The following is a 21,149-nucleotide window of genomic DNA, read 5'->3' as shown; positions in this document are numbered from 1 at the left end:
AGCCATCTGACAGAAAACGATGAAATTTGGCATACAGATAGTTTCAGGGACGAGGAAGGTCACTGTCAACATTAGAACACTCTACTATAAATCGTTCTAGCTGGATGAGCGAAAAACCTAATGGTAATTTCTGATTGGTTAAGCGTTAGCCATTGTTTTAAATTTAATGAATCAATTTTCACATATTTTAAAGATAACATCAGTGATAATTGCTAGCTTATAGCTTCGTTTGATCAAAAAATAGTTTATTGCGCGTATTTAAATATTTATTTATTTTATATTCGCTATGCCAGATGAATTCAATGAACATTACGTGGTAGAACGCGTGGTCTACGTCACAAAATTTACACTTTGTCTGATACCACGTGCTTTAATTTTATTTATATTAATTATTTTAAACGTGTTTTTAAATAATTACTTATTTAAAACCAACAGTAATGGAATTTTAAAAAAATATTTGTGTATTCAAAAGCAAAAATTAACACCTTGAATGCCATGGGGGTCAACGGTGACCGGCACTAAGTTTGTTCGTAGCACCACGGGGTCAACGGTGACATCAGTGAATTAAATGTGTCACGAATGATTAAAAAAATTAACTATCTTGTTGTAAATAATATTTCATCAAAATATGCAATGCATACTGGAAAATCATTTTGGTCAGACGTGCAAACCATGTAAAATTAGCGTAGCATTCAACGTGTTAATGGGAAAGTGGTACTAATTCGTTAAGGAGAAACATTATGCACCAATGAGGCACCAATGTTGGCACCAATGAGGCTTAATTACGTCAATTATGCCTAATTAATTAAGGTAATATATGCATATTGAAATAAAATAAATAAGTTATGTACTAGAAAGAAAAAGAAATGGAGTAAAGGAATTTATTTGTCTTGAAAAACCGTAAGAAGTCGTCTTACTATCACTGACGACAATGATGCTTAATAATGTTGGTAATACGTATTAATTGAAATAAAAAAAAAGTAACTTTTATACTAAAAAGCAAAAATAAGGAGAAAAGCGCTTTGGGTAACTGTAAGAAATCTGCATATTATTATTGACACTAATGCTCAATTAATATTGATAATGTGTATTAATTGAAATAATATAAAATAAACTATGCGCTAAAAAGTCAAGCCCATTGAAGACAGATTAATGGGAAATTCGCTTAAGAAAACATTAAAATATCGTCATTCACAGATGACGCTTAATTCGTATGTATCACTGACGGTAATGTGTACTACTGGTATTATGGTAATTGGCGAATTGGTTCTGATAAGAATTCTACAACAGGTTTTCCGTAGTTTTAGAAAATATTTTTTCCAGTGGTATTAATATCCAGTGTATTAATATTTTAAGGAATTAGAAATAAAAGAAATTTTTTCCACCACTACTTATAAATATTTCAACAGTAAATTAAAAGTCAGATAGAGATATTGTCAAGCTCCAAAATCCTTATGAAGTTCGAATGTATATTTTTTTAAGAAATTCAGCTCTAGTTGGTTGCCACTGACAAATATGTATAAACTCAAATGTTGAAGGGCAATATAATAAGTATCAAATATACTTATATAGGTACAAAATATTATACTGATATATTGGGTGATTTTTAAAACTGCACCAAGCAGTTTTAATACCTATACTTTGGAATAGGTGTTCTGTTATTAAGTGCTTAATTTAAAGGGAATTTTAACTATCATGAATCGGCTGTGAGCAATAGCATTATGCCAAGAGATTTTAAAAACATTTTATCTTTATTCAATAATATGAATTACAAACAACGAGCTTTGCTTACTTCAATAACATAAAGCCACCGAAGAAAACAACATTTGACATTAAATTAAAAAATTGAAATTATTTTAACTACATTAATTGAAAAACTTAGTAGGAAGAAACAGGTTAGTGGCATTTTCAGAACTAAAAAAAAAGTTGCATTTGAACTACTTTATTACCAATTTATTAGAAAGCGGGACAAATATTTCTTTATTTTTATTTATTTACCACGACCTAATTTGAAATAAAAATCATGCAAGCATACTGAAAACTGATGTAATTAGTTATGTTGAAATTTAAGTGAAAGCAAAAACAGTTCTGTTACATTCATTAAACATACCCGTATTTATTCAACCACTTTTTTTTATCTCATTAATTCTGATTCATTAATTCCCCTAAAAATATCACTTATTTGGTTCTTCCAAGTTCCTTAATTGTGTCGGTATATGATTTTCAGTTTGATTTCATGATTTCGTTGTGTTTCTCAATACTGATTTATTGTTATGGTTTTCTATTTGTTTTTAAATATTCCCGTGCGAAGAACGGTTATTTAGCTAGTTTTAAAAAAACAAATCATTAAAATTAAAATATGTTTTCATTTCGCTGTAACATTCCCCTTTTTCATTGTTCTGTAATTTTTTACATGTTTTCTCTACTTTTGAACTTATTTTATGAGCTCTATTTACTTGCAGCTTATGAGCAGTTAAGTTTTCTTAATGTATATATTCTTAATATATATATATATATATATATATATATATATATATATATATATATATATATATATATATATATATATATATATATATATATATATATATATATATATATATATATATATATATATATATATATATATATATATATATATATATATATATATATATATATATATATATATAAGATATGTACGACTGGAACCTACTTACATCAAAATCTGTAAGTATTTAATGCGGGAGCGATTGTTTTCGCATGTCTCTTGCTGAATAACGTGTTCCAATAAACATCTGCCAGAACCATCCGTAGTTTCGTCCACACCCCCTCCTTTGCGGAGTGGGGATGTGAACTGTTATAACCACCAGCATATCTTTAGATAAATCTTTTTATAACGTATTATGGCTTTTGACTGCATTATTAAATCTGAAAATACTAATGATAACCGGGATGTAGCCCTGTTAATTTATATATATATATATATATTAAAAAATAATAATGTCAATGAATAATAATGAAAAACTCGTTTAATGTTTAATATTTTATATTTCTAAAATTCACCTTTTGTTTCCCGAAATAAATAACTCAGCATTAATAAAAAGAAATCATTCTTTTATCTAAACTCATAAAATGCCTTAATTTCTATGGACTATATTATGGTAAATACATTTTAAATTTGTATTAATCAATTGATGCATACAGTAATAGTTATAGAGCTAGTTTTTAGCATATAACGTAATATTACGTAACGCGTTTTTATGTAATGTTTTATATTACCTTTTAGCAGGCCATCAATTATTTGAATATATTCTGTTAATTCTGCTTTTTGAAGAGGTAGTTTTATAACATGGGAATCTGGAATACTCTTGTTTGATTCGACCACAAATGGTAGGACTTGCAGAAATCCTAGATTTATGAAATAAAGTTTGAAATGAATGCAATTAGATTTCAAAATATACATATTCGATATCAATACACGTAACTAGAGATGAATTCATTCAAAAAGCTAAGGTAAGTAAATAATGAATTTCGAAAAAACAAATATTTTTATATTTGATTGATATTAAAAGCTAGCCGTTTTTGGCTACCAGCTTGGCCACCTTTCAAAATTATCTTGTACAACATATAAATTTTAATGGTAACCAAGCCTAATGCACAGCAGAACTGTTTTTAAATATTCTAGCATGAAAACAACAACAAACAACAACTGGGATCAAGGAATCGACTTAAAAATATGGTACTTTTCATGTCTTTGGTGAAATAGTTTCGTCAGAAAACGATAAAATAACGATTCTCTTTACAGTAATATAATTTTTTCTCTAATCCTTCCTGGGATCAAAGGAATCGAATTAAAATATGGTACTTATCATGTCTTTGATAAAATAATTTCATCAGAAGACGATAAATAACGATTTTCTTTACAATATAATGAAGATTTCCAAAAAGAAAAAAAAATACTTAGTGAAAAAGGCCAGGAAAAAGATTAAAAACTTTGACACATAAAACATATTATTACAATAAAAAGAAATATTTTAATTTCAAACTTAATGCTTGTTAAAGTTGACGATTTGTGTCATGACTTAATCGCGATAAACGAACTGCGAATACAATATAATGGCATGAATCTAATTTTATCACACAGTCACTAAGTTGAATAGCTTTTGTTTGCATTGTGTAAATTGTAAATTAAAAATGTGGATTAGCGAAAGCAGTTAAATTAAAACTTCGAAAATGATTGAGAATTAAAAAGGGAAAAAAAAACAAGTAAATGCGTGTATTTGCTTTCTATATGTAGTACATTACCTTTTTTAACTATAGGAACAAGCCCAGCATATATATTTATAGAAACTGGAAATAATTTTGCTCCACCATAAGTTGTAACGAGAATCAGAAAAAGAATTGCACATATTCCAACTGAAACAAAAGGTAACCCTAAAAAGAACAAAATCATTTGAAAAAAAAAGTTATATAAAATTGTCTCAGCACTTTTTTAAAAGTTCATTCACCTTTTCTTATTTTGTTTGTACGGTTTTAGAATGACACAAATTCTAAAAAAGCTAATCAAGATTTCCATATATAACATAACTCAAACTAGTATCAAATAATGTGTGTTTACTGAATTTCATTGTTGCAAATATGAACATTGGAAAATTCGTAATTTTCATTTGATTCGACCAGAAGACAAAGGAACTCCTGAAGCAGTTGAGAAACTGATGGCAGCGTATAAATGCAACTCTATTAGAGAGATTTTGCTTTCTCAAGTAACATCCCACACTGTGAAGAATTACAGATCAAATTATGATTTTAAAAAAATGCCGGCACTCATAGTGCTGGTTACTTTTTACCGTAAAATCCACTTTTACTGGAACAGAAAGTCCGATATACCGTAAGTTTTACAGCAATACTGTAAAATCACTGAATCACTCTAATTAAATAAATATTATGGTATAATATTTTACGGTAAGAAGGGATTTCACGAATGATGCATGCCAGCACTTTCTACCATAAATTGATCCAGAATTTTTTACAGTGTGTCCGTTGGTTTTGCACAAACTGTAGAGAACCGAGGATGTTTTGTGGTAACTGGATTGCTCAGCTCTTACTTGCGAGATGTCATATACGTCACGGTGTGACATAAATTTCCCCTACAGTCAATACTTTCTAGAAGAGAGAAGGCCACAGCACTGGTTACCAAAAAACAAGAAATTTTATCCTTTAGTACTCCAAACATAATGACATCCTACATAAAATTCCCACTGCGCAACTTACAAAAGCAGTAGCTCAAATGTAGTGATATATTTCTTATTTACTTCTCTGCGCAGTTTATGTTCGTTACATCGGACTACTAGTTTGATCTGTGCTAAGGCGTTCTCTCTTCTAGGAGATGTTGCTATAGTTCAGCTAACTATCTTTACTGTATAGTTTAAAGCTGTTAAGCTGCTGCTAGATGTACAGTGCGGGAAAAAAAACGGACCATCCTGAATAACTTTTGATCTAATGATTGGACTTTCACCTTCTAGGACTCAATCTTAATGCTTTAGGGAGTGATCTCAAATATGATAATTAATAAGTGCAGACAATATTTTAAATAACGAAGTCAGACACAAAAACGTACTTTCCCTGAATAAACATACCATTTCTTTACTGATTTGGATTCCAGATTCCAAAAATGTAGGGGTAGCCTCAATCTGCGAAATATGGTCCCAATAGTTTGATCAGGAGAGCGGTCCAAAGTTTTGACTACTTAATGTAAATTTCATTTATTTATTTACTATTTTTATTATTATTATTTTTATTTTGCGTATTTCGCTATATCATAATTTGCTGTTTAATATAATTATATAATTCTTGCTCACAAATATAAAATTCTTTTATCCAAAGATAACTTCATACAAAAATTAACTTTCAGTACATATTTTTTATTATTTAATCCTTTATTATTTAATAATATTATTAGTACATATTTACTTTTTTACTATTAAAATAGTCGAAAAAATTTGAGCAGTAAGGTATAAAGTTTTTTACGTAATTTTAAAGAACTTAATTTTACATGGCAGAATACAAAGTTTGAACGAAATCGGTTAAATAGCTCCTGAGAAATCGAGTTTTAAAAAAGTCGTATATTTAAAATTATATATCTTAGGAACTATTCAACTGATTTCGCTTTATTTAAAATAAATAATAAAATTTACTAAATAATAAAATTTATTAAAAATAAATAATAACACTTGACTAAAATAAATAATAAAATTTATTTAAAATAAAAAATAAATTTACCGAATCATAAAATTATAATAAAATTTATTTATTATAATTTTAAATGACAGCTGTTTTTCGTTCTTTATTTTTGTTGCTACCTGGAGAAAAATGCGTTTTACAAGTGAATGAAATAAAAAGCGTGTTAAAACTAGTCATACAATTAACAGCTAACAAAGAAATATTATATTGCTAACTAAATGCTAAAAAAAACCGCATGTTTGGCGCAGCATGTCCTTTTTTGACTTGGTGTGATTAAACCATACTTTCAATTCAATTCAACTAAATGTTAAATTGTAACTCAACAAATAAATCATAAAAAAGAAAAGCAACGATAAAATTTTTTTGTCTGTGATTTCGACTACTAGCACATATAGCGAACATATTTTAATAAGAAATTTTCATCTTTGAAAGAAAGAGGAAGTATAAAAAACAATTTGTACAACTCGAACGATTCAAGGTAGGAAATAAAATAAATCAGATTTTCTGCCGATTCACTGCGGAATGTCCGAAATTTTTAAATCACTTTCCTCTTTAATTTATCTCTAGTCTAGGTATGTGATTCCAATAAGAAGAATAGCACTAATCTTTGTTACCTTGTATCCATTCAGATTACAGGTATTTAATTATACTAATAAAAAAAAGGAGTTTGTGCAATTATATGGATTTAACTTTTAAAAGAAAGAAAGTTTACTTCCGAATGGAAGAAAATAACATCTTTTTATTAAAAAGAGTATCCCAAAATTTACATCAAGCACCTTTTGTGTTATAAAATGTTGCCAACGAAAAAAAAAAAAACGAGATAAGAAAGTCAAAAGGCAGATGAACCAGAGTCATTGAAAATGGCGAGCTTCACGAACGAACAACGCGCTTTCGCTGTTGAACAATATTTTGAGCTTTGTTGGGTCATTTCTTGGTTATGTTAATTTACCGTTTTGGTCATCAGAACAGAACTGGCTGTCCAGTTCATTATGTTGCTATTATCAAATCTACAATATTAGAATTCGTGACAGCTCTTCGCAAAAAAGTAGCAATTTTGAACTTAATTTTTTTTTTAAACTGAATTTCTGGCATTTGATAAACTGGACAAAAAGGCCGAAATCGAGTTTGAACTTTAATAAAAATTTAAACAATTTTATATCTGTAGTCGTCGTTAAATTCAATTTTTTTTAACGAGATAGAACGATGTTAGTTTATGCGCGCAATTTCGGCATCAATCACTAACACATCTTGAACTATTAAATAAACAAGCCTAGTAAGACAATCAATCTGTCACGTATTTAGTGGCGGTTTTTAAAATTTTTGACAACTTTTAAACTTATCCATTTCTGATCATAATTTGCCATCGAAATATTGCGATTGCCAAATTGCTAACCATTGGATTTGTATGGGTTTGAACTTTATACATCTAGACGAAAAATTGGGAGTTATAATCACCATGCAAAAGAGTGTAAATAAAGAACTAGAAAACTAGATCATTAGAAAACTAGATCATTAGAAAACTAGATCATTAGAAAATTAGATCATTTACTCCCGAACCGATCTATGAGGAATTTCTTTCGATCCTTTTTGAAATTCATTTTGATTAACAATGCTGACTTTAAAAATATTCCTTGTCTACTGCTGACGAATCTTGGAACCAATATGTATGCCACGGTTCTACAAATATTTAAATAATATTGATTCTATTTCGATAATCAAATTTTTAATTAGTTTATGATTTTAATATTTTGTTTCACGAAACAGTTTTTTTTTCTTCTTCAAAGTTAAATTTAAAATTACAAATTTACGAAGTGAAATACAAGTTTTCTTTTTCAACCAGAAATGAAAAATATTTAAGGTTTCTTTAGAACAGTTTTTATTATTAAAAAAAAAAAAAAAAACCAAACCTACCTTAATGTAGACATTTTTTTAAAAAATTTTAACTTAAACTCCTGACAAGCAAAGTTTTTTTTTTCAAAACATTTGCTATTAAATGTCTTGTTTACTTCTAGAAAAACTCTACAAATATGAAGGTAGAATACAGAAGCATTAAATAAAACATACTCACAACCCGAGCATCGGCATTTGTCAGATCTTGTGTCTGGAATGGTCACATGCGGCTGAGGTAAATTGACTTGAGGGGTATTCGGGTAATTCTTTATTTGAGACATCTCTCTTTCCTAGAGTCTAAAAATTAAAGATAAAAAGCAAATTATTACATTATAACTCAAACAGCAAATATTGAGTGAAACAATATTTTTAAAAAGTGCAACGCTTAAATTGTAGTTTTAAGTGAACGATTCAGATACAGTTTACATCCAATAAAGATTGGTTAGTATTTTATTATCAATGCAGTTGATTCAATCCAGCAGCTTCGATGCTGAAGTGTTAATGTTTGGCTGAAGTGTTAATGTTTGAGGCATCTTTTCTTAGAAAATGTTAAATTCAGAATGCTGAAACTTTTTCACAATATAAAATAAGATTCAAGACTGTTGAAAAGAATCTTTTTTTTTTTTTTTTTTTTTGTTTTTTTTAATTTAAAAAGTTATCTTAATATGTCGAATTATTTTACTCGTCAACAAAATATTAAATTAGAAAACAATTCCAAAATATTTACCAGAAATCAATGGCAAAAACATTTTCTGATTTACACTTAAATGTTTTTTTAATAAAGCAAACCACGACATTTTTAGATAGTAAATTATAAGTTGGGAGCAATTTAATTTTATTAAATTGCTTTTAGAAAGTATGCGAACAAATAAATCGAAGTTTTAATTTTTTAAGGAAAACCTCCATATACAGTATTATTTGACATGATAATGAAATATTACATTAAAAATAATATCGGGAAATTTCCCATTTTTAAAATCGATTACACAAAATATTTTCTATTTATCAATGTAATTTTTTCAATAAAAGAGAATAAGCAAAAATGCTTTTAAGATAATTAATAATTTTATAAGTCGTGATCAATTTAAAAGCTGGTTTTATTAGATTTCTTATGGAAAACATGCAAGTAGTAATTTTCTGCATTTGAAATTTAAGGAAAAAAAACAGCCTTGATTCTCCAAATCTTGCTCAGCTTTAGTATATTAAGTATGCAGAGATTATTTGAATACTTTTATGTCTCTCCAACGAACTAATTTTTTTTTTCAATTTTCTGCACCTGATTCTATTTATTCAGGTTTAAAAATCGTGTTTATGATACTAAAGTGTAATCTGTGCTCGTTCGTAATGTATTAAAATTTGTTTGACTTCTAAAGGTGACAAATGTGAATCGCGGATTGTTAGAGATGAATGAGGACGTGTTTGAACTCAAAACGACTCGAAATAAGATGAAATATTTAAATTCTATAATTTTATCTTTTTTATTCCGTCTCAGCTTTTAAAATTAAATTACACGAGTGCTTTATTAAGCTGTGAAAAGAGTAAATTTTATTAGTAAAGGCATTAGTTTGAAAAAGCTCGTATACTCGAAAAAATGTGAACTTTTTCCTATTTTTTTGGAATATTTTGGTTAATTCGCTTTTGAGTCTGTGAAAATGAAATCTTACAACCAAAATTTTGATCACTTTTCGACAAATTAGCTTTCGAACTGACAGCAATGCAAGTTACAATCGTTTCGTTTCCTGGCAACACTTTATCTTCTATTTTATCAGCAGTTAAAATTCTGATCTCTTTCAGGCTAAATATTGTTCTCAGGTTCATCTGTAGCTATGAACCAGATTAAAATACAAGTTTCAATCGTTTCTTAACGGCTACATACTGATTTTATCGCCAATCAAAATTCTGACAACTTTCCGAATAACTAGAGAGCTCATTTTCAACTGGAACTCTATACCTAGAGCCAATACAAGTTCTAATTGTTGAAAAAAGTTACAAACTATCATAAAATTAAAAAAAGACAAAGTGGTAAAATAAAATGAAAATTTTTTTTGACTGTAAAAAGGGAGAAAATAATATCATTTTTGTCAGACATAAAACAAAAAATTAAGAGAGAATTGCTTTGATATGGCACAACGGAAATTTTCGGTGGAGAGGGGAATTTATTACGAAAGTAACATACCATTCGCTTTAATTTTTTTTTTTTTTTTTTTTTTTTCATTTTAATTTTTTAGATTTGGAAAAAAATTTCTTTAAAGTCTAGTTGAAGGAAGTAGTTTTAAATTTTTTAAATTTTATTTTGCTGCTTTCTATTTATTTCTGTGCCTCTCAGTTTGTTTATCACTGTAATCGATCTAAAATTTTATTCGAGAGAATATAGGATAAAATTTAGATAAAATTTCAGCTTAAATTTACCCTAAAAACAAAGCAGCAGTTGATATTTGAGCATTTTAGCTCGTCGGAATATGATCGAAATTTCGAGTGACAATTAATTCCCATTCGTAATAATGCATGGAGATAACTTCTACTTGTAGCGGTCAATAAACAATTGAAATTCGCATTTCCATGAGGCACGGAGCAACAATTCGGCTATAGCCAGTACTCTAGCTAGTTGGAAAGTGTTCAAAACTTCGATTGCAAGATTCTACCCTCACATACACAAAAGATAGTTTATAAAAACTTTGCAATGTAGTTGGAAGTATTGATTTGTGATATAAATGTGGATATTTTACTACTTACAATCACTCAATAAACATAATGCATATCTTTTTTTTAAAATGATTACAAAAAACGATGCAAACTTTGCAGGCATTAAATTACCAATTAAAAACGTTTTTAAATAACCTAAAACGAAACGGGGAAAAACAGGTTTATTTTCCCTTTTGCAAAGAAAGTAAAATATTGCCTAAACATCCAGAAAAAAAATATATGATTCTTATTTCCGTTTATCAATTTATAATTTTCGAATAACCCAAAAACCATTCTTTGTTTTAGATCGACACGCTAACGAGTTTCCATCTGATACACACGAATCGCAACAGACGAATTAATGGAAAAGACAAAAGAATTATAATGCGTGCAGCCGCACACGTCAGTATAAATCTGCCCTTTGACATGGGACGATGCTTTCTGAAAACTAGGAAAACTAAATCTGAAAGATTCATCATACTAAGCAAGGACATTTCTATAGATTTACATGGCAACCGACATAATTGCTGATCATTGGTTGAGAAGGAAATTGTCATAAGGCTTAACTTACTCGTACTTAAAACTTTAACTATTAGTTTTCAAGGATGAATTTAAGAGGTTGTATTTATTGAAAAGACTTAAGTTTGTGCTATTTTGAGACAATGGCAATAATCTGCGGTCATATCAGATATATTGCACACAAAACAATTGTGCCATTACTATTAAATTTATTCAAAATAAACAGAAATAAATATGTGAATTTAAAAAAAAAATAATGCTCACCGAAAAAAAAAAATAGTATCACTAGTATTAATTACTTTCGAATGGAAAACGGATACTTATCACAAAAAAAGGATAATTTCATCTACAAAATATGATTCACACAGAAAATTATTGTATTAATTACTATCTAATGTCAAAAAGAGATTTTTCACTAAAAAAAGGATAATTTCGCCTACGAAATATGATGCATACATGAAACAAATCTCTTAGCTACTTTCCCATGAAAATAGATACTTTTCTCTAAAAATGGATATTTATAGTTTTAAAATGATTTCTAGCCTTCTAATTTTGAATATTAAATCCGGTATGGTAAACAATGGTAGTTTTTATTTATTTTTATCATCACATCTGAAACAGCATATATGATGCGCACTGAAAAATTCGAGTTTTTGTTCTTATTTTAGTCGATGTTAGTTACAGATTTAAAAACTTTTATTACAGCAATTAATATTCGAATGTCTATATATTGCATGTCACTTTTTCAAACTCATGAACTTTCTCAAAATTGAGCAAAAATGTATCAAAATAGCTCCGAAACAAAAAGAATCAATTAGAAAATCCCATGTATTCAAAATTGAAACAGCATATAGGGTAAACCAACCAGTGATGGAACACTACCCGGTGAGGGAACATTTCATATATATTGATTAAAAATAAGAATTTGATTGGTAACAATAGCTTACTGCCAAACAATAGGAAGTCATCTAGCAATGTTTTGGATTACCTGGTCAAATAGACTTCTCTGGAAAAATTTTTGAATTTGTTATTATCTCTGCAACACATTGTTTCTTTGAAAAAATTGTAAGGTGAGTATTTGTATTTATATGTTTGAAGTGGAATTAATTGCATGTAATAGTTTTATTTTTCTCACTGTGAAAAAGAGAATTTAAAATATAGTTATTGAAGTTACGTTTTATTATCCAAAACTTTAAAACAATACTATGTAAGTTCCCTACAATTTTTTTTACATAATTTGCAGTTAGTAACAAATTTGTTGACACTGTCATTTAACTAAAATTACGAATTTTGAAATTAATATGATTTTTTAAAAGGCAAGCGAAACTTAAGTGTTCTTTCACTGGTTAGTTTACCCTACTCATTTTTGAGCTAAATGCATTGTTTCAAAAGTGACACGGAGGGAGAAATGTTCGTTCACTGCCTGCAGGATTCGAACTAAGGACCCAGCGTGTACACACCAGTTCAGGGAGAATTAGGAAGCTTTATACAGGTGTCGAAGCAATGACACATCGTGTCATACATTCCATTCTCATAAAAGTTTCTATGTAGTGAAATAAGCAATTAAATTTACCACCTGACTAAGCTATCGGAATCACATTTTCCAAATTGTCACCCTTTGTACCATTAAAATTCGTGATTGCAGCGGTGGATGGAGTGGTTAGAGTATCTTAACAACTATCTCGGAGAAATAATCATCAGGAATAACTTCTCTCTCCATATAATGACAGGAATATAATAACATCATATAATAACATCCATATAATAACATCAGGAATAACATTTCTTCCTCCAATTAACTTTTGAGGCTATGCATTTTGCTCAGAAATGGGTGTTTTGAATACAAGGGATTTTCAAATTCCGTATATCCCGGTGTATAAATCGACCCCCTATCTTTGAATACGAGACAGCAAGATTCTGATATGACGGGTGTATAAGTCGATAACTAAAAAAAAACCAAACATAAAAATTTCTGAAATAAAAAAAGAAAAATAAGATGGGTGTTTTGAATACAAGGGATTTTCAAATTCCGTATATCCCGGTGTATAAATCGACCCCCTATCTTTGAATACGAGACAGCAAGATTCTGATATGACGGGTGTATAAGTCGATAACTAAAAAAAACCAAACATAAAAATTTCTGAAATAAAAAAAGAAAAATAAGATATGAAGTCTACAAAATTTTCCATTCAATTCATTGTCTGTGTGACGACATTGCTAACGTTATTGGTTCCGACACATCTGATATTCTATTTCATATCCGTCGTTGAACTGCGGGTTTAATACTACTAATGTTCAACTTCGTAGCCTTGTAATTTTGAACCAATCCAGAAGACAAGGGAACTCCCGGATCAGCACCCCCAGAGGTATTGATTTGTTATGGGAACATGGAGGACTTCGAGACTCGACAGATTTAATCAGCGTCAGTCACCATTTTATTACACGGGGAGTTTTCGGCCGGCCTGGGATCGAACCCACGAAATCTTGGACATGGGCCCAGTGTCCTGCCAACTAGGCTATCCCGGCCCTACATCTGATATTCTGGAATCTTTAAATTTTTAGCTTTATGGCATGTTTTAAAAGTTTTAATTTTATAATATTTTTTGAAATACTCTTGAATAATTTATCGTATATAACATATTAAATAAGCATATATATAGCATACTAATTGTATATGACATATTAAAATAAATTTTGAAAGAATTAAATTGACACAGAGTTATTTATATCTATCTCATTGTTTGTGATTTATTGATATTTCATGATCAACGAATGTTCAACTTTATTACTGGAATATAAATTGACCCCTGATTTTTTTAAAATTTTTTTGGGGTGTTTTAAAAGCTGGTTTATGCACCGGGAAATACGATTTATTTGTTTCGGAGCTATTTTGGAAAATTTTTGCTCAATATTATGAAACCCTTTTTCACAATGTGGTTACGTCGATGGCATTCATGGGCATTCTCTATCAGTCCCAAAATTTATGATCCCGTCAAGTTCATTAAAAGGCACTATTGCACTATCAGAAAAATCAGCGCAAATTTGATGCATAAAATGGTACAGATTTGCTACAAACACAGATGGATGTTTTGGTCCACCATATTTAAGTTTCAGCTCATTTGCCCGATATTATGTTTCTCTGTGCTACATACTTTTTAACTATATAGGTTACATTATAAATAAGTAAAAAAATTCTTAACACGATACATGACTGAAAAACGCATAAAATAAATAAAATTGTAATTTGATTTTTTTTAAATAGCCTTTTTTTAATGTGTATTCTCATATGGAAATTTTAAAAAATGCACTTTTTTCTTTCTTTTGAAGGCAGTTCTGAAAATGTTTTAGATTTAACTTAATTTAACTTGATTTAACTTTAGATTTAACTTGTCAAAAAGAGCCATGAAAAAATAATCGTAAATAGTACAAATAATATCAAAAATTCAAAAAAATATTAAATATTTCTTTGCTTATCAAAAACATAACTATTAAAACAGTTATACTTAAAATTTTATACAACAATAACAATTTTAGCAATAACAATTTTGGTCTTTTTCCTATTGATAACATTAATAATATAAAAGTAACTAAAAGCCTTTCATCATTTTGTGGAAACTCAAATCTTTCAACAATAGTTTTTGTATATTGCAACCACTAAAAAGTTCCAATAGCATTGAATCATTGGTTTTTTTTTAGGTTCCACAATAATTCATATCTTATGCATAATAATCATAAAATACATGCATGAAAAGGATATAAATAATAGAAAATCTATTCTATTGAATGAAGACAACGATAAATAAGACAATAACATTCTATAATTTCATCAACTTCACATTGAGAAATAATTGGCAGAAATAACCTATCTATTATTATATGACAGCATTTATCTCATTTTCCTGTCTCCCAAGGAAAGATGCGCGAAATATCTTATTAAATTTATTTTAATTTTTTGCGTAATATTATTATTTGTAAAAATAATTCTAAACAATAACGTATGTTAAATTACAACATGATTGAAAATATTTACACCAACAAAATACAGTTTAAGAGATCTATTTTCGCTTCTCTTGTTTATCCTAAAAGTTTTAATTAAAGTACAAGAAAAAAGACAATATACAAAAACTTCCACGGCTTTTTTAAACTTATGAATGTTTTCTTAAAGAGAAATGAATTCAGAATCCAATTCTTATAATTATATTATCTCCTTATAATTGAATACCTTTTATAGTTATTTCATATTCATAATTCTCAATAATAAAATATTACATTTATGAAATGCAAGACTTAATAATAATAATATTGTTGCATTTTCTTTTTTTGCTCAATTATAATGATCCAGTATTCTTATGTGACTCTATTGAGTCTTATGTCTCATGTTCCTGTTAAGAACTAATATGGAAAATTAAAACTCAAATATGGTATTTGTTATAATTCAATAACCAATTATAGTATTACATTCTTACGTTACAAGTATAATTTAACACAATTATAATAATAAATTGTTATAACTCAATACTCAGTTACAATGACCCAGTATGCTTATGTCACTTTATTGAGTACGTTTGAGTTGCTCCTTATGTCACTTATGTCTCACATTTATATTAAGAACTATTACATTCTTAAAAATGAATACTCAAGTGTAATATTTCTTATAATTCAATAACACAATTATAATATTACATTCTTACGTATCAATTTAATTTACGTAACAATTTAACACTCAATTATAATATTAATTTATTGTAGTTCAAATTCTCACCTATATTATATTTATAATATTCAATACTTAATTATAATAATAGTATTATAATCCGATTATTCAATACTCAATTTAATTGCTCAATAATCTTATGTCACTTTATTGACCGTAATAGTTTATATTTCCGTTAAGTCTTATGTCTTTTATGTCCCATACTTCTATTGAGTTTGAGTACAGTCTTCAAAGCAATACTCAATAATACTCTTCTAATTCACTTCCCGATTATGATATTACATTCTTAGACTTCTAGAATATTTTAATCTACAATTACAATATTACATTCTTACAAGAATAAAATAGCACTCAATTATAATATATTACATTCCTCAGTAGAAAATGACACTAAACTATTTTATTAACTTCTTATAGTTCAATACTCAATTTTAATGGCACAATATTCTTATGTCACTCTATTGAGCTTTACGTTTGTTCAAATTTTTAATAAGAACTAATGCATTCATAAGGTGTCCGACTGGGTTAGACACATTTTTTTAAAAAAATAAAAAACAGCATTAAGTAAAATTTTAGTTTTATTTTCGGTAAGAGGGATCCTGAAATTATAAATCTGAAGTAAACTTTAAAATTCTATAAAATATTTTTCAAAATGAATGCAAATTTGAGTATAAAAACTACAATCATTTTATTTATGATTTGCAACTCTACAACAAAAAAATAATTCATAAATATCGACAAAAAAATTTCTTCCCGATCAATAATATGGTTACCTATGTTTTGAACTAAAATCTTTAAGAAATTTCAAATATTTAATGAAATAAAAATAACTATCGTTCAATATTGATTCTTTAAACATTACTACTTAAAAGCAGGATAAAAATAATAAATTTAAACTTAAGAATTAGCTTTTAATTCAAAACATTGTTCACATTATATAACATCTGTATGCGAAGTTTCAGATAATTCCATTAAAAAAAAATATTCTATGTTGGTGTAAAGAGATTTTCTCAAAATCAATGTTACTCTATGAAAATGCATTAAAAGTATGTAACTGTCAAAAAATACTGAAACAATTAATTTTACATAAAAAAAAATTATTGGAAATCATAACATTAATTTTCAATTTAAGGATACTTAAAAAGCTAATGAAGAGAAGTTCATAAATAGATAGACAGTAAAAACATTCGAAACTTACATCGAAATTGTATATTTTCACTTCAGTCAGATACCTTAAAACTCAATTATTATCTTATATTCTTTTTAATTCAACACCATATTATAATATTTCATACTTACAAGTACAATTCAACATTCAATTAAAAAACATTCAAATTTCCTTTAAAGACCGCACCTCTAAACAACGATTACCTCTCAAAAATGAAACCGAATGTATTTCATAGCATTTACATTAATAGAACGTCTTAGCCCTGATTTCCGAAGCTTATCGTTGTAAGCACGAATTACATTTCGAGGTATGTTTAAGTCAACTTTTTTTACTTCTCCGTCTCAAAAGTGGGATAATTTTAAATAATCATCACTAAACGTATTTTCCTTATCACATTCCATCCATTGTAAACTAACAATTTTTAAGCATTCTTACGAAACACAATCATTGACAGCTGGATTCCGCCTATATGCAGTTAACAGATTTTTGTTCACAATACTGAACGACAGAGTGTATCATAAAGCTGTTGATTTTATTATGAATTTTTATTTTGTATTAAAATGGAAGAACAGACTGATATAAATAAATGCTTTCTTCAAACGCTCATCGTACGATATTAAATATGGGGTAAATTAACCGTTTATTTTCGTCGCTATGTACTGTTTATGATCTATTCATTTTTATTTTTTGAACAATTCATTTAATGTCAACTCCAAAGAGCGGCAATCTTTTCATAGCGGTCACATTGGCACAGACGGAATGTTACAATAAGTGCAATTCAACCATTCAATTATAATATTACATTTTTATAATTTAATGTTCAATTATAAAATTGCCTTCTCATAAATTTATATTTATACTAACAAGCATAGGTTCTAATATTTATAACTTACTAGCTGAATGCCCGTTCTTCGCACGGGTTGAATGAAAAATAAGTAAAGAATCAATAAATCAGAATAAAGAAACAGTACGAAATCTCGCTCATAACTGAAAAGCATATACCGACACAATTAAAGAGCTTGATTTAAGAACCAGGTAAGGGATATTTTAGGGGAATTAATGAATCACTGGTTTTGCCTTTCTTTAAATCTTAACACAACTAATCACATAAATTTTTAGTATGCTAGTATGATTTTTTATTTCAAATTAGGCAATAAGGTTTTATTTTTTAGGTAGTTAGGCTTTATTTAAAATTAAGAACAATAAAGCGAAGAATTATTAGTCCCGTCTTCTATTAAATTGGTAATAAAACAGTTCGGATACAACTGTTTTCTTCATTCTGAAAATGTCACTTACCTGCTTCTTCCCCTAAGTTTTTCAATTAATACAGCTAAAATAATTTCATTTTTTTATTTAATATTATTTGTTGCCCTTTACGGTGGCTTTACGTTATCGAAGTAAGTAAAACTTGTTTTTTTGTAGTTCATCCCATTAGAATAAAGATAAAATGTATTTAGCCTCACTTGGCATGATGCTATTACTGGCGGCCAAACCATGATAGTCAAAATTTACCATTATCAAATGATTTTCTCCGGTACGTATCCTTTTCAAGGGGCCGTTCTAAAGTATTGGTATTTAACTGCTTAGTATTGGTTCTGTTTTAATCATCACGAAATATATCATTACAATATTTTATACCTAGATTGGAATAATGGCCATTTCTCTATCTAACCTTTTACTTACTATTAAAATATTTAGTAGTGGAAGAACAAAGTTCTTTTGTTCTCATTCATTAAAATATTAATAAACTATCTCTGCTACCACAGGAGAAATATTTTCTGAAACCACGGAAAACCTGTTGTAGAATTCTTATCAAAATTGCACCAATTATTATAACACCAGTAGTACATACTACCGTCAGGGATACATATGAATTAAGCATCATTTGTAAATAGTAATTTTCTACGGTTTTCCTAAGCAAATTTTTTATTAACCTTTTCTCCTTTAACTTTGCTTTTTAGCACATAGCTTATATTATTTTATTTTAATTAATACATATTATCAGTATTAATATAGTGTCAATATTAATATGTCGAATCAAAATGAATAAGTATCTTTTCTCCAATATTTTTGCTATAATTTTGATCAGTTTCTTATGTCAATTAACAAATTACCAACATTAATTAGGCATCATTGTCGCCAATGATAATATGACGATTTCTTACGGTTCTTCTAGACAAATAAATAGATTAATTCCATTGCTTTTGCTTTCTAGTACAAAACTTATTTCTTTTATTTCAATATGCATTTATTATTTAAAATCATTAAGCATATTGGCATCAATAATAATGTGGAGATTTTTTTACGTTTCACCTAAACAAATAAATACAACATTCACATTAATTTTGCCTTTAAATACATAAATATTTTTTTCTGTTCAATTATCGTTGATTTTAAATAAATAGTTATTTAGAAAAATGTTTTAAAAGAAATATAATTAAAAAAAATACCTGGTATCAGACAACTTTTAAAGTATAAATTTGGTGAAGTAGCCCTCGCGTGTTACCACATCATGTTGCTCATTGAATTTATCTGACATAGCAAATATAAAATAATTCAATATTCAAATACGTGCAATCAATAAACTAATTTTTGTTCAAACAGAGCTATAATTTAGCAATTATCACCGATGTTATCTTTAAAATATGTGAAAATTGAATCGCTAAATTTAAAACAATGGCTAAAGCTTAACTAATCAGACAATTCCATTTCGTTTTTCGCTCATCCTGCAAGAACGATTTGTCGTAGAATGTTCTAATGTTGACAGTGACTTTCCTCGTGCTTGAAACTATCTGCGAGGCAAATTTCATCGCCTTTTGTCGGATGGTTAAGGAGTCTATAAAGGACACAAACACAGACAGACACACATTCATTTTATATATATAGACTACTGAAATCTAAAAGCTCATTATGTAGTAGTGAGAAATTTTACGGTTGCAGAGGCAGTTAAAAACTTTTTTACATTACTTTTTCATGGAAGACAACTTTCATTAGAATCAACACGAATAACTCTTGCTCCGATAATCGAATTTTTACGTATCAAGTTCCAGTCTAATTGATTCAAAGAATTAACCTCGAATATGCCAATAGATTAGTGCTAGTTATCACGTCTAAGTGCTAGCAAACTCAGACAGAAAAAAATTTCTTTGAATATAGCAGGCGTTGTTTAGGGTGGATAAAAAAATTTTGACAGTTAAAATATGAAAGAAGGTAGCAAGGTCAAAGAAGGGCAAAAATATGATCCCAATAGATAGGAAAACAGCAGAAAATTTAGATCCCTTAATGTTAATTTCACTTTTTGTATGTTTTGACACGACTCGCGATGTTGTTAACTAATTAAGAGGTTTTTGTCCACAATAATAAAATTCACTTACAGGTAATTCAAAGGTAATTTCAAGCAAAAAATATTTTTAGTAATTTCTAATTTTTATTATTTTATTTATTATTAGTTAAAAAAAATTAAACCTTTATATTTTTACATTTTTTAAAGCTATTTAAATTTAAATCACAAAATATAAAATTCAAATGGAATCCGGCAAATAATTTCGAGTTAGTAAAAATTTAAATGAGTCATGCATTTTAATTACTAATATCTAGAAAAGATGTTATTATGCGGATATTTAAGTATTTAATAAACTTAATGTAGACTGGCATTTAGGAAAGTAACGGAAAAATATGATTATTGAAATTTATACTTTGCTTAGAGGGTATTTTTTTCTGGTTACTGCACATAAATCTACGACAGCCTCATCGCATTTCTCGTTAAACAGTCCTCCATTTTAATGAAAAAATTATTTAAAAATAACCCGCAAAAGAAATTGTATCAATTTCACAGTGAACCAAACAAACGGCATTACTCAGAATAACTTTTGTTTTAGTAATCCTGTTTCCTCGTTCTCAAAACCGTTCTCAAAACCTCGTTCTCAAAACTATTATTTAATGTGCAGAATCAGA

General features: G+C 28.1%; 1 protein-coding gene across 7 annotated transcripts in view; it reads right to left on the bottom strand.

The window, feature by feature from the left end:
- LOC107452690 (putative sodium/potassium-transporting ATPase subunit beta-3) overlaps nt 1-21,149 on the bottom strand; it is a 39,575-nt gene that overhangs the window by 9,201 nt on the left and 9,225 nt on the right. For 4 of the 7 annotated variants that reach the window (XM_043043698.3, XM_087159307.1, XM_043043702.3 and 1 more), the window contains exons 2-4: nt 8,291-8,409; nt 4,288-4,416; nt 3,262-3,390 (exon numbers count right to left, since the gene is read on the bottom strand). In XM_043043698.3, coding sequence (XP_042899632.1) covers nt 3,262-3,390; nt 4,288-4,416; nt 8,291-8,393 — 361 coding nt within the window. In that variant the 5' untranslated portion in view covers nt 8,394-8,409. Of the gene's footprint in view, nt 1-3,261; nt 3,391-4,287; nt 4,417-8,290; nt 8,410-17,225; nt 17,526-21,149 lie in introns of those variants that run through there. The other 3 variants (XM_043043700.3, XM_043043699.3, XM_087159308.1) reach the window with 3 other exon arrangements.

Source organism: Parasteatoda tepidariorum, chromosome 3 (genome assembly GCF_982258835.1).
Source record: "Parasteatoda tepidariorum strain Cologne lab strain chromosome 3, Ptep-v5.0, whole genome shotgun sequence".
Classification (NCBI taxonomy): domain Eukaryota; kingdom Metazoa; phylum Arthropoda; class Arachnida; order Araneae; family Theridiidae; genus Parasteatoda; species Parasteatoda tepidariorum.
The sequence above is the reverse complement of the archived record's forward strand: the minus strand, read 5'-3'. Positions and strand labels throughout refer to the sequence as shown.